The sequence below is a fragment of the Lontra canadensis genome, unplaced genomic scaffold (genome assembly GCF_010015895.1).
Source record: "Lontra canadensis isolate GAN:19392208 unplaced genomic scaffold, GSC_riverotter_1.0 scaffold33, whole genome shotgun sequence".
In the NCBI taxonomy this organism is placed as follows: Eukaryota; Metazoa; Chordata; class Mammalia; order Carnivora; family Mustelidae; genus Lontra; species Lontra canadensis.
The window spans coordinates 13,215,105-13,229,867 of NW_022631027.1; the positions used below are offsets into that span (position 1 = coordinate 13,215,105).

Genomic DNA, 14,763 nt, shown 5'->3' on the forward strand with positions numbered 1-14,763 from the left:
ATGGTATATTCAGTAAACTTCTATCTCCTTCATAAAAAAGAGAGACAGAGAGAGACAACTGAACATATTGTTCTTCATTTAAAATTCTACAAATGCCATCAGTAGAGGACAGGTTAAATTATGGTACATACTCTCCTAACCCTCTAAGACAGGATTAGTAACCTTTATTAGATGCTGTCACAGCACCCTGTTTTTTCCTACTTAGACATGTAATGATACTTTACTTTTAATGATTATTTAGTATCTGCCTCCTCCTCCTTACTAGACTGTAAACCCAGTGAAGGCAGGGACCATTAGGGAGGGCATTCTGTGCCCAGCGCTTAGCATCATGCCTGCTGTACAGAAGTTTAGTATCAAATGTATAACAAACACACACAACAGAATATTACATAGCCACTTAAAGTACAATAATGTAGAATTGTTTATTGACATGTAAAGTTACCCATGATGTTAAATTAAAAAATCAAATTATAAAATAGTAGATATAGCATGATTTCATTTTTATAAAAAGAATAGCTATGTATACAGATACCTTGACCTAAATGTTAACAGTAATATGATTATGGATGACTTTATTTTCTTTGTAACTCCTTAATGTAATATCTAAATTTTAAAAATAACATTCATTTGATTATTTTCTAATTTACATGATTCTCATTTTGAAAAAAATTGAGATTTACAACAACTTTTTTGTTACAAAATTTCACTTGAACATATAGACAATATTAGAAGCAACCTGGATTTCTGAATGCAAATCAAAATGTTGGATTATATTCACCTTGATGCTACTTCTGATTAAAGTGGGCCTCTTACAAAAAGATCATTCTGATACCTTCATTTCTATATAATATTTACCGTTTTAATGTCCATAATTACCCATTAGACTCTTCTCTCCCCTCTTATTCACATTCCTTCTCAGGATACGGAGAATGGAATACATTATCCTATCCTATGTTTTAGCTAAAGACAAGAAGGATAAAAAATAGTTAAAGGGCAATGGACTTTTAAATGTAAGACAGTGTCAGCAGCTGCTACATTTAAAGCACTTTCCTTACATGAGGCAAGTTTCCCAAGGTGAAGTTTTTTTCATAACAAAACACAAAAATGTTACCAAAATTCAAAAAGTATATTCATTTTAAACAAATGCTTTTGACAGCCTTACTGGTTATAAAACTATAATTGGGCTTTTTTTTTTTTTTCCATGCCCAGTGTGGGGCTTGAACTCATGACTCCTGGAATCAAGAGTCACATGCTCTTCTGATTGAGCCAGCCAAGCATCCCTATAATTGGGCATTTTTAAGATTAGCTTATAATTTTCCCTTTTAAAAGATATTAATTTATATAAACAAGACATTTACAGATAATCTCTATGGAGCAACATAATCACGGATATCTTAAAAGGTTAAGTAATTGCACTTATCCAACAGTTAGTGTTATCTCTCATTTCTATTGTGGGGAAATGGAAGATACTTCTGTACATAAATTCCTTTTCCTAACTAAGTGTAACTGAGAAGTTTCACTAAGGTCAGTCTAAAATAAAAAGAGAAAGAAAGAAAGAAAGATAGGGTAAACACTGGATATGGCAGTCTGTCTTTTAGTAACATTAATTTTGTTGTTCTTCCTAGTTTCAACCCAGGGACACAAAGACCTCAGCACCATATTAAGAAGTGACATCATGACCTATGAATTGTGACAGCCGCAGAAGAACTCTTACACCATCATTCATTTTCGGTAAAAAGTCTAACAGAACAGTGAGAAATATTGTGCCTTGGAACCTTAATCATATAATACAGATCGTTTCTAATACAAATTGTGATGAAGCTGCACAGCTAGCTCTACATATTCTTTGGAAGCTCAAAAAGTTCAAAGACATCCGATGAATCTTCATTTCAGATCTAGTAGCATATAAGCTGGGTTTTCTAAGTAGGATTTCCACAAATTAGAGAAGCGTGACATTGTAGCACCATCAATAATTCTGTGATCAGCTGACCAGCTCACATTCATTATCTGTGCTTTATATAGTTCTCCGTCCTGGTTAAATCGGGGAAGGGCCTAAAAATAAGGCAAAGAACAGTCAACCTTCACTTGCTCGAAGGCTCTAGCAACAGCAACAGTGAAAGATTAAGCAAATTCCCCTCCTTGTAATAGAAGATACGGGCATCCCAAAATGACTTGAAAACGCTAACTCCAATTTTTCCCATTTTTATATTTGCCTCGAGCTTTCGGTTTCCCCAGGGTACTTCCTGTCCCCTGCACAATTTCCATATATACAGTAAATCTCATTTCAGATTTCGATTACTTAACAAATATTTACTGAGCACCTACTATGTACCGGGTACTCTTCTCAACTCTGGAGCTAAACCAAAAGAAGCAACATTCCTTGCCTTCTTGGAGCTAACATTTTAATGTAGAGAGACAATTAAGATACATAAGTAAAATATGTAACATGTTAGATAATGAAAAGTGCAAAGGAAAAATATATCATGCAGAAACGGGAGAGAAGGTAGGCAGGGGCCAGGTGCAGGCAGCATTTTCTGTTTGACAGGCTGGGCAGGGAAAGCCTCACCGAGGCTGAGGAAGAAAGCCAGGTGGATACTCCAAGAGATATAGAGGGGAAGGCAGGGCTGGACTGTTGGAGGAACAGCAAGGTGGGCAGGATGGCAGCTAGGGGTGGGAAGTAGGAGATGAGGTCACAGAGGGAGCAGGCGGAAGGCAGGGCACATTGTCAAGAGCAATGCTTCTCAATCTGTCTTTGGTAAATGCCCTACGGTTGTTTTTTTTAAATTTCTATTCCATTGCAAGCTATTTTAAGAAAACATATTAAATTACTAGAGGGGACCTAAGTGGCTCAGTCAGTTAAATCACTAAAGACAAACAAATTTAAAGAAAAATTTAAAAAGATAAAGAAAACATAAGCCCTAACTTCTTATTAGATTCAACAGACCCCAAATCACCCGTCAGACTGCTGTGAAAGTACCCGAGCCCTATTTTCCCTTTCGGCGGTGACCTCCTCACAGCCTCCTCACGGGATAGAGCAGTCACAGCTCCACATGGGTCCCTGATTACACTGAGGAGCACCAGTGCAGGGCCATGGAAGCCACCACATAGGTTCAAATGGCCCTGAAACTGAGAAGCTACAGGAGGAGGTCTTTGGGAAGAATGGCCATTTACCAAAAAGGGAAAACTTCAGAAGGAGCAAGTTTGAGGGTGGGGGGTGGCAAGGAAAGGAACGGAAAATCAAGATGCCTAATTAGATCTCCAACCAGGATATATTAATTTGGCAGTCAAAGGAGAGGCCAGGTCTGGAGATATAAACTTGGATGTCATCAGCATATACATGGTGCTTAAAGATCAAGAAGAGGGCCAGAACTGAGCCCTGGGGTACTCGGAGGCTTAGAGATTAGGAAATAAGGCAGCCTGGGCAGAGGAGCCTCAGAGGGAACAAGCAGTAGATGGGAGGAAAGCTGTAACAGCAAGGTATTCTACTAGTCGTAGTGAAGGACACTTTCCAAGGAAGTGGTGTCAATCAACTGACTCCAGTGCGGCTAACAGGTCAGGGAAGACAAGCACTGAGAACTGAGTTATGCGGGGTATTAGCGACTTAGACCATTTATCAACAGGACATTCAAAATTTACAGTGAAAACAGAAAGTAGCAAAGAGAGGATACACTGAGAGAGAAGAATGAAATACGCCCTACTTGTTCCTACCCAGAAAATATCAGAAGGTTTATACTTCAAGAACTATTCTTCTTAGCTTGATGAAATCATGGGTCAAATGATTTGGTAAACTGACACCTGGTGAAAAGATATTTGCACACCAATGTTCACAGCAGCAGTCTTCACAAGAACCAAAGAAAGGAGACACCCCAACTCATTAGAGCCAAGCAAATAAACAAAACGTGGTAATATTCGTGCACAGTTTCAGTCTGGGACAAAGTTCTGGAGATGGATGGTGGTGACATTTGTAAACGTGAATGTACCTAATACCACTGAACTGTACATGTTAGCATGGTGAATTTATGTTATGTATAACTTACCACAATTATATATATAATTGTATGTGTGTGTGTATATATATATATATATAGAGAGAGAGAGAGAGAGAAATGTATATAGATATATAGACTTATATATAGGTATATATATAAATGTGTATGTATGTATATACGTACATATAATCCAGAGGATAATACATCTCTTTAATGAAAGGGAAAAACAAGACTTTGCCAAGTAGGTATCATGGCTGGGAACCTATAGGAAGTCAGAATCCTGTGAGATTCAAATGCTGAGCTCTTGCTGGCTGGGGAATGGGTGACAGGGAAGGTATATTCAGAGAAACTCCCGACTTCCAAAGAACAGAGTCTGCTATGTGTTTTGGGGTTTTTTCTCCCCTATGTCCTCTGTGTGCCAGGAGGGAAGGTTGCTGCTAGGAAAAGGAGTAGCATAGCAGCTAAAGTACTATCTGCAAGAGAGCAAATCAAAGGCCGAATGAAAGTATCTCTGGAAATTTTAGATGACAAAACAAAAATGATAACTCATGAAAGACAAGTCCCAGACATGCTTGGTGTGCAAGCATCAGAAATATAAAGAAAGAAAGATTCTTCTGAAAACATGAACACCAAAATAAGTCAAAATAGTGATGACATTTAATAATGGTGGTACTGCAATGGAATCCAAGAGCTTAATTCTTTGATTCTGATGCCTCTCAACACTGAGTTAACAGAGATGCCCAAGCTCTGTTCCACCACCCCCCACCCAGTTGTAATTCAGTTGGTATAGAGTGAGCTTAAACATTTTTTTCAAGCTCCCGGATGACTGTAATTTGTAGCCAAGAATCACTGCAACCCTGGGGTGCCTGGGTGGCTCAGTTATTAAGAGTCTGCCTTCAGCTCAGGTCATGATCCCAGTGTCCCGGGATTGAGCCCTGCATCAGACTCCCTGCTCAGTGGGAAGCCTGCTTCTCCCTCTCCCACTCCCCCCGCTTGTATTCCCTCTCTTGCTGTGTCTCTCCCTCTGTGTCAGATGAATAAATAAAATCTTAGGGAAAAAAAAAAAGAATCACTACAACCCTAATTCTAAGTCAGTGTCTCCTAAAACATGGCCAAGAGATCACTCATGTTGGAATCACCTGGGTTCTTGTTTAAAATGTTAAGTTCTGGGGGCTCTGTCCCCAAAGCCAAAAATACTGCTTTCTTTTTTTTTTTTTTTTAAGAGAGGGAGGGGAAAAGGGGGGGGACAGAGGGAGAGAAAGAGAGAGAATCTTAAGGAGGCTCCATGTCTAGCACAGAGCCCAATGCAGGGTTCAATCTCACAACCTTCAGATCATGACCGGAACCAAAATCAAGAGCAGAATGCTTAGCCGACTGAGTCACCCAGGACCCCCAAGAATACTACATTTTTAACTAGTACTCTCAATGAGTCTTGAGCAGAGTGAAGTATGAGAAAAATGGTCTAAATGGTGTCTCGCTTTGTTATAAATGATAATTTAGACTGGCTTACTATTATCTGTAGTCTTTGGAAATAAAGATATTTTGATAGAAGCATATTGACTGTATTTGTGATTTTCCATAAAGATGTGCATTTGTGCCTGGCATGAACTACAGTGGTTCCATATGGAACAATCCAGATCACCACCATTTCCTATACATAGAGGCAGCCACTGCAATTGCAGGCCTACCTCTTAGGAAGAATAACTGGCTTACAGAGCCAAATGTTACACTCAAACCTATGAAGTGAGGGCAAAACTTCAGAAATGAGTCTTGTGTTTACCCTCCCAATTTGCTAAAACTCTTTTGCCAATTATTTAATAAACATACCTTAATTGATCCGAGAGCCCCAATTGCTACTTCAGGGGGCAGTATCACTGGTTTGGCGTAGGTACCACCAATCTAAAAGAAAAAAAAAAAGTAAAGTAAAACAGAAGAGTAGAAAAATTAAGCTTTTGAGGAACAAATGGGAAATGAAATATTATAATTTTAATTGAGCATATGATCAGAATTACAGTTACAGTTTAGAATTTGAATGTTTCTATTACTCACTGATCCAATGTTAGAAAGAGTAAATGTTCCTCCTGTAAGATCAGTGGTACTGAGCTGACCTACAGAGCCCAGTTTCTGAAGGCGGTTCAACTCAGTGGCGATCTCAAATATGGAGCAGATTTGGACGTTTTTCACATTAGGCACAATCAACCCCTGCTCAGTATCCATTGCTATCCCAATGTTGTGAGAAGCCTAAAAAAAAAAAAAAATTATATAGTAGGCCTTTTCATAAGTTAACAGAAAAGAAAGGACTAACCTTTGTTATGAAAAACAACCAAAAACTATTTCTACCAGATTGATGATCTGAAGAATTTTTAAAGAATTTTAAAAAGATTTTTTGGAGGGGCGCTTGGATGGCTCAGTGGGTTAAAGCCTCTGCCTTCAGCTCAGGTCATGATCCCAGGGTCCTGGGATCGAGCCCCACATCGGGCTCTCTGCTCAGCAGGGAGCCTGCTTCCTCCTCTCTCTCTGCCTGCCTCTCTGCCTACTTGTGATCTCTGTCTGTCAAATAAATAAATAAAATCTTTAAAAAAAAAAAAGATATTTTGGAAAAAATAATTTTTTGTTGGTAAGAATATTGGGCAACAGGCTATTTCCATTCATTATTAGTGGATATATGAGCTGGTGGCTATGTAAGACTTTCTAGAGGGGCGCCTGGGTGATTCAGTGAGTTAAAGCCTCTGTGTCGGCTCCAGTCATGATTCCAGGGTCCTGGGATCAAGCCTCTGCTCAGCAGGGAGCCTGCTTCCTCCTCTCTGCCTGCCTCTCTGCCTACTTGTGATCTCTGTCAAATAAATAAATAAAATATTTTTTAAAAATAAAATAAAAATACTATTTAAAAAAAAATATGTGAAAATAAAATCCTAGAAGAATGCATATCTCAACATCAACAGTGAGTTATCTTAGGGTCATGAGATTAAACGTAAATAGTTACTTTCTTGCCTGAGTTTTTTGCAAGTAGATACTTAATCAGGAAATTATACTAATCATATGGGAAGATTTTAATTAATTAATTAATTAGTTAAAAAAATAGGCTTCACACCCAGCATGGAGCCCAATCTGGGCTTTGAACTCATGACCCTGAGACTAAGACCTGAGCTGAGATTAAGAGTTGGATGCTTAACTGACTAAGCCACCCAGGCGCCCCTTCATATGGGAAGATTTTAGATCTGACCCCCTAAAATACCTAAGCTTACTACTAGATAGAAATATAAATAATGATTAGCATCCCCAAAACAGTTCTTAGTCTCAATAAATCTTCACTCCAAACAGAAAGGCTCATTCAAATGGAATGCATACTTTCATTACTTGTCCTATTTCTGTTTAAATTATTCTTGTTTTGGAACACCTGGGTGACTCAATCGTTAAGTGTCTGCCTTTGGCTCAGGTCATGATCCCAGGGTCCTAGGATCGAGCCCTGCATTGGGCTCCCTGCTCTGCAGGAAGCCTGCTTCTCCCTCTCTCACTCTCCCTGCTTGTGTTCCCTCTCTCGCTGTGTCTCTCTCTGTCAAATTAATAAAGAAAATCTTAAAAAAAAAAATTATTCTTATTTTAAAAACTGCAGGAACTCCATTTTGACAGAGGTTATCTCTTTGAGAGGAGGGTATGTAGGATCGTTAACATAATCCATTGCCTGACGGCCACTTATTTGCATTATTTTAAGCAATAAGCCAAAGGGACTTAGAAAATGAAACTCCATATATCTGAACAGTATATGGGTAACCAGTAAAACCAGTAAAAATAACAAATTATATTTCAGTTTAATAGTTTATCCCATACCTTTAATTCTAGTCTAAAAAAAAAATTCACTCTTTGGGGTACAAAAGAAGCTTTTCCAACCTATAAGCACAGCTGCACCATTTTCTATTTATAACTAGCACTTTTCCACAACACATAGCCAACCTTGTAAGTTACGTTCTGGCAGTTTTCGTCCACAGAAGCATTAAGGATAGGAAACTGTAGTAGTCCCAAGGAAGCTGCCTGTTTAACAGAAAGAGAATGCAACATTAGCACTCTTAACTGGGAAAGGGAATCGGAAGCAATGAGGGGAGTGAGGGAGGGAGGGTGAGAACCCTCATTTACACTGAGCTTAATTTCTCATCTTTATGTATCTAGGCATACTACTCCCAATATCACCTTGAAGAAGGGTGGAACCAGGTCACCCTAATCACTGAAGAATAAAAGATAAAGTTGTCAGGCAGCTTATAAACATCAGGAGATTTTCAAAATAAGTGTAAAGACTGACCAAAGTACCAAACAAAATGTCTAAATTCTATAGGAGAAGAATTTTACATGTAGAATCTTACTTGAGAAGCAAATCCGAAGTTCAAAAACACACTGAGCTAAAACAAAAAGGCAGCAAGCTGTTTCCCTGTATAGAAAGAACAAGCACAAAGTGTTTCCAAGGGCACTGACCATGCGAGGCTAGTGTTCCTCTTGGTGTCCTTGGCCAAGTCAAGGGCACAGCTGGTGTGAACGTTTACTTATTGGCCACCTCCCCAAATTGATGGCATTTTTGTTTCCCTCCTCTGCTTTCTTCTCCCTTCATCTTTTTTCCTTTTTCTTCTTCTTACTCGGTACCATTCCTCTTCTATCCATATTCAAATTATCCTAACTGTCCCCCCAAAAGTTCTTTATACCCTGTTTTTCTTCCCATCCAGGATCTAATCAAAGCTCACACTGCATTTGGTTGTCATGCCTTGTATTACATCCAAAAAATAGGTAAGTAAAAATGCTTAAGATTGTCCTTAAAATCCACCCCCCCATCCTGGCCTTCATCTAGTCCAATTAAGAGTTATTTATCAGCATTGTGTTAAGTATTATTTTTGTCTGGGGGTCAGTGGTTGAAAAAAAAATCATTTCCTCGAACTAGAGAGTTAAGTTTTACTAAGCATTTGATTTGACAACTGTAAATTTAATCTTCTTTATATAAAAATCCATGATTACAATTAAAGTGTTAACAGAATTTTGAGTACAGTCCAAATTTTGTAAAAGAAAAAACAAGGTGGGGGTGAGTCTCTCAATAAGAAGTTATTTTCTTCCCTAAACAATACATTCTAGTATTTCCTGAATGTTCTGAAACTTATATAGGCAGAAAAAATGTCATTTTAAAACAAATAAAGCACACTAAATTTTATTCTCAAAATAAAGATCAGGTATTTCATTCAGACTAAAACGATGAAGACAAATGATAATAAAATAAATTCAGCATATTAAAAAGCGGGTCTCAGGGCACCTGGGTGGTTCAGTTGGTTAAGCGACTGCCTTTGGCTCAGGTCATGATCCTGGAGTCTTAGGTTCGAGTCCCGCACCAAGCTCCCAGCTCCATGGGGAGTCTGCTTCTCCTTCTGACCTTCTCCCCTCTCATGCTCTCTCTCATTCTCTCTCTCTCAAATAAATAAATAAAATTAAAAAATAAATAAAAATAAAAAGCTGGTCTCCCCTTCCTTCAAAACAGATGTCGCCAGTTTCATTCATATGTTTTTATCATTTGTCACTCACATATTTTTAACTCTCCATTTTCCAGCTTTCCCTCAGCCTCAGATCTGTTCCAGTTTTTCCAGGAGGGGAAGAGGGCAGATGGAATCTTTCCTTAATCTACCCCAAACTACCACCATACCTGCCCTCTGTGCCTATGCTCCATCTGCCTTTTACCAGATATTTATAGCGTCTCCTCTTCCTTGATTTCTATTCATCCACCAAGCAACTGGAGTCAAGCTTCGACGTCAACAATACTTTATTCAATCAGTCCTGACTAAGGCCACGCATGACCACTTTTTTTTTTTTAAGATTTTTATCTATTTATTTGGCAGACAGAGATCACAAGTATGCAGAGAGGCAGGCAGAGAGAGAGAGAGGAGGAAGCAGGCTCCCTGCTGAGCACAGAGCCCAACGTGGGGCTCAATCCCAGGACCCTGGAATCATGACCTGAGCTGAAGGCAGAGGCTTTAACCCACTGAGCCACCCAAGCACTCCTACTCATGACCTCTTAATTACTAATCCAACAGCCTAGTCCCATCCTAACTTTTTTCTTAAAAGGCTTTGAAATTCATTTTTAAGTAATCTCCACACTCAACATGGTGCTCAAACTAATGACCCTGAGATCAAGAGTCACATGTTCTACTAATTGAGCCAGCCAGGCGTCCCCATCACAACATTTTTCTTCTCTCTTGGCATGAGTGGCTGAGTGAATGGCTCCAATGGTTCATGCCTCTGTTGTATCCATGCCCCTTGGCGGTGCTCTGTGCAAGCGGACTCTGAGCTCAGTCATGTGACTTATTTTGTCAATGAGACAAGAACACACGTGATACAGCAGAGCTTGGAAAAAGTGCTGGAGCATTTCTGCTTCCTCTTCATCTCTGCTAGTACTATGAAACCACATGCAGGCTAGCATGCTGTGGAGCTGAGAAAGACATAAGGGAGAGAAACGAGTCATCCCTGCCAAGGCCATCTTACACTAGCCCACCTACACCAACCTACTAGCTGTCTGTAGACACAGGAGTGAGCTCTGCCGAGATCAGCAGACTGGCCCTGCTTACCTGTGGATTCATGAGAAATAATAAATGGCTGTTGTTCCAAACCACTAAACTTAGGAGTGGTCCATTATACACCAAGAGATACACTTTGGCTTCTAGGAGACACTTGCCTGCTTTTTCTGTCGTCATACCGTTGATCCATTCACTCTCTTCTACTGTCTTTGCCAAATCCACTTCTATCTATCCCTTAAACACTGATGTAAATTCCTTAGCCTTTTCTCCTCCTTTGCACACCATGTGGGTAATTTCATCCACCTGATTCGATGACTGTGTCTCTAAAAATGACTCTATAGCTAAAATATAGCCCAGGTGTCTCATTTATAGACATCTATTACATCTCATGTTCATAGATCACTTAGTTGTTCGGGTAGCAGCTGAAACGATGGAGGTAAAGACCAGTTTGTGCCCTGTGAGCTCAGCACGCAGTGAAGAGAAAACTGAGCAACACTCGCACTGCACTGAGATGAACTGCAATGGGCAAGAGGAATATCGAACTCAAACTGTGACAGCCACAGACAGCTTCTGGAAGAGGCTGCTCCTGAACAGAATTTGGCATTTAGGATGGGCAGGTATTTGATCAAAGGAGGAGGGGGCATTTCACATGAAGTCACCTAGTCCAACAACTATGCAGGCTTAATCTGACCAGAACAGAAGGAGGGGCGCCTGGGTGGCTCAGTCAGTTAAGTGTCTGCCTTCAGCTCAGGTCATGATCCCAAGATCCCAGGATGGAGACCCGTAGTGGCTCCCTGCTTGGCAGGGAGCCTGCTTCTCCCTCTGCCTCTGCCTGCCACTCCCCCTGCTTGTGCTCTCTCTCTCTCTCTGAAAAACAAAACAAAACAAAACAAAACAAAACAAAACAAAACAAAACAAAACTGAAAAAAAAACCAAAAAACAAAAAACCCAGAAGGAATGCCTGAGAGATGAAGCTGGAGAGGTAGGAAGCAGAGACTTGCAATCTTATTTATCTGCCAAATTAAGGGGTTTAGAAACTAACCTGAGGATAATGAAGGAGACCAGTGGAAATAATCAGGGAATAACACAGTGCTTTCATTTATAGAAATGAAAGATTTGTCTTGGTGCAGTATGGAGAAAGGGCTGGAGTTAGAGACATCTATATGTGTATTTGAGTAAAACAGACCAGAACCTGGAACTTAGCTTCCCCACTTAGCTATATATCCTTGACAAGTTTCTCAACTTAGAGAAGCTGAGAAATTCCTAATTTCCTTAAACGGAAAGTGGGAATAGCAATATCTGCATGCCAGGTTTATTCTGAAAATTAGAAGAGATGATGTATATAGCATGCTCAGTACAGGGTCGGCCACATGACACCTGCTTCATAAATGGTTGTTAATATGAGTGAGATACTGAGCTGCCTACGGTCAGCCGATAGTCTGGTTTTATACCAGTCACAAGGCCAAGAAGTTATGACTCTCCATATAAGTTTGTTGAATAAATGAAAATGATACATGTCAGTGATCTACGCAAGATCAACACCAAGTCCTGTTTTTGTTCAAATCAGGATTTTGCTGGAGTGATCCTTTCAGAATTAAAGGCTTTATTTAACTGGCAAGACAATCCACTATCTGACTGAGAGATGAGCTGATAAAAATATGACACAGGGGCGCCTGGGTGGCTCAGTGAGTTAAAGCCTCTGCCGTGGGCTCAGGTCATGATCCCACAGTCCTGGGATCGAGCCCCACATCCGGCTCTCTGCTCAACGGCGAGCCTGATTCCCCACTACCTGCCCGCCTGCCTCTCTGCCTACTTGTGATCTCTGTCTGTCAAACAAATAAAAATAAAATCTTAAAAAAATGACACAAATTTTAATTTTATAAATTCCTAAGAAACAAAGAAATAATGCACTTGTACATTTTTCTAACTATATGATATGGTGAGAAGTAGTATTTTTATCTAAATCCATAGTTAACACATTGCATATTTCCAAAATAAAATTTTAATGTCCTATTCAAGCCCTGTTTGAAATGAATGAAACCTCACCTTTAGGAAGAAGGGCATAAAGGTGAGTTTAATTCCACGAGCAGAAGCAATGGATTTTAATTCTTCTCTTAACTTGACCAATTCAGTAAGGTCAACTTCATCACAATATCCAAAGTGAGGTATCTTCAGGGCTGCAGACATGGTTTTGACCATTGCCTTGTGAAAGCCTGGAAAACATTAAATATATGTATTTTAACATTAACATTGAATACATATATATTTTAAGATTTGAGAGAGAGGGAGAGAGAGCATGCATGCGTGAGTGTGTACACGGGGGCAGACCAGGGAAAGAGAACCTCTGAGCAGACTCGTGCTGAGCACGGAGCCCAAGGAAGGCTCAATCTCACAACCCTGAGACCATGACCTGAGCTAAAACCAAGAGTGGGATGCTTAACCAACTGTACCACTCAGAATCCCAAATTTACATATATTTTTAAACTCTTTTTTTTTTAAGGTTTATTTATTTTTTTGAGAGAGAGAGCATGCATGCCCTAGTGGGGGGAGGGGCAGAGGGAGAGAATCTCAAGCAGACTCCGCATTGAGCACAGAGCCCAAGGTGGCTCAATCTCATGACCCTGAGACCATGAGCTGAGCTGAAACCAAGAGTGGGACACTTAACCAACTGAGCCACCCAGGCATATATTTTTATTTTTTATTATTTTTTAAGATTTTATTTATTTATTCGACAGAGATCACAAGTAGGCAGAGAGGCAGGCAGAGAGAGAGAGAGAGGAGGAAGCAGGCTCCCTGAGGAGCAGAGAGCCCGATGCGGGACTGGATCCCAGAACCCTGAGATCATGACCTGAGCTAAAGGCAGAAGCTTAACCCACTGAGCCACCCAGGTGCCCCCAGGCACATACTTTTAAATTTCTTAAATCCTTTAAACCTTTTTACTAAAATGAAGGGTTTTCTAATGTCATTTACTTTTTCAACCCTACTCTCCCTCTCAAGGCCACCATCTTCATTATGTAATTGAAAGACATTAATTCCAATGCTGGAGCACTGACTACAGCATAGTACCCAGTGTCAAGTGTAATGATATTAAGAGGTAAGTGTCCTTAATGCTTAATGGGGTATATTAAAAAAATATAAAAGGATAAAAGTCATGTATTTACTTACTGGCTTTCTTGCAAAGCCACACTTCTGGAAGTTAATCGTCCTAAGAGTTTTAGGTAACAAATCACATCTAATTATTCTGAAGCTGACTAAAAATTACATTTGTAACATACTGAGTCTTTAAAAAGAACAACTGTTAGTATATAAATTTATATTCCAAGAAACCTGCTCACATAATACTCTTCAGAAATCAACAGTAGAGATTAAAGCATTTCCTGGAAAAACTATGCTATTTCACCACTTAAAAAAGTATGATCAACTTAAACGTTCCCTTCAGTAGGAATTGAAAACACCATATTCTATACACCTGGATCTACTGAAGTAAATTTCCCCAAATAACTTGTAGTAGTGCCCTACATTACTATTATTACCTTTTATGGGTTCTGTTTTGTCTTTGCCTGTGAATACTGGAGGTTTTGATACTGGTATAGGAATAGTTCTGTCTTTTGGTTTTGGTGCAGGTGGCACTATTTCAGCTTTTGGCGAAGGAGGTAATATAGCTCCAGTCTGCTTTTCCAAATAGTTGAGAATATCTTCTTTAAGTATTCTGCCATCTTTTCCTGAGCCAACAACTTCACTCAGCTTAATCTATTAAAAAAAAGAAGAAGAAGAAGAAGACACATTTTAATGTTAAAAAATTAAACCAATGTGGGAAACAAAGGCAAAAGAAAAATTTAATTTCCTTACTACTTACGGCCCACTGACAAGTCCTTGAGACAGGCAGAGTGACACTCCTCTAAGAACTCAGCTGCCTTGATGTTAATACTTTGCTAAGGGCAAAAGGCAATCTTAGCGTAACATTCTCCCAACCCCAGGACCCTGTAAGTTGTCTTTAACGTATAAAAATTCCTTTGGAGGGTCTGTCCAACAAGAAGATCTAACAATTTTAAATATCTATGCCCCTAACGTGGGAACAGCCAACTATATAAACCAATTAATAACGACATCAAAGAAACACATCGACAATAATACAATAATAGTAGGGGACGTTAACACTCCCCTCACTGAAATGGACAGATCATCCAAGCAAAAGATCAACAAGGAAATAAAGGCCTTAAATGACACACTGGACCAGA

The 14,763-nt window shown here is 39.5% G+C and overlaps 1 protein-coding gene across 1 annotated transcript in view; it reads right to left on the reverse strand.

Annotated features, from left to right (window-relative positions):
* Window positions 1-397: 397 nt before the first annotated feature.
* Window positions 398-14,763, reverse strand: part of DBT (dihydrolipoamide branched chain transacylase E2) — a 54,454-nt gene continuing 40,088 nt past the window's right edge. Inside the window, exons 6-11 of the mRNA XM_032867218.1 lie at window positions 14,059-14,275; window positions 12,572-12,738; window positions 7,941-8,018; window positions 6,039-6,230; window positions 5,817-5,888; window positions 398-2,052 (exon numbers count right to left, since the gene is read on the reverse strand). Of these exons, the coding sequence (XP_032723109.1) occupies window positions 1,885-2,052; window positions 5,817-5,888; window positions 6,039-6,230; window positions 7,941-8,018; window positions 12,572-12,738; window positions 14,059-14,275 (894 nt within the window). The 3' untranslated portion in view covers window positions 398-1,884. The remainder of the gene's footprint in view (window positions 2,053-5,816; window positions 5,889-6,038; window positions 6,231-7,940; window positions 8,019-12,571; window positions 12,739-14,058; window positions 14,276-14,763) is intronic.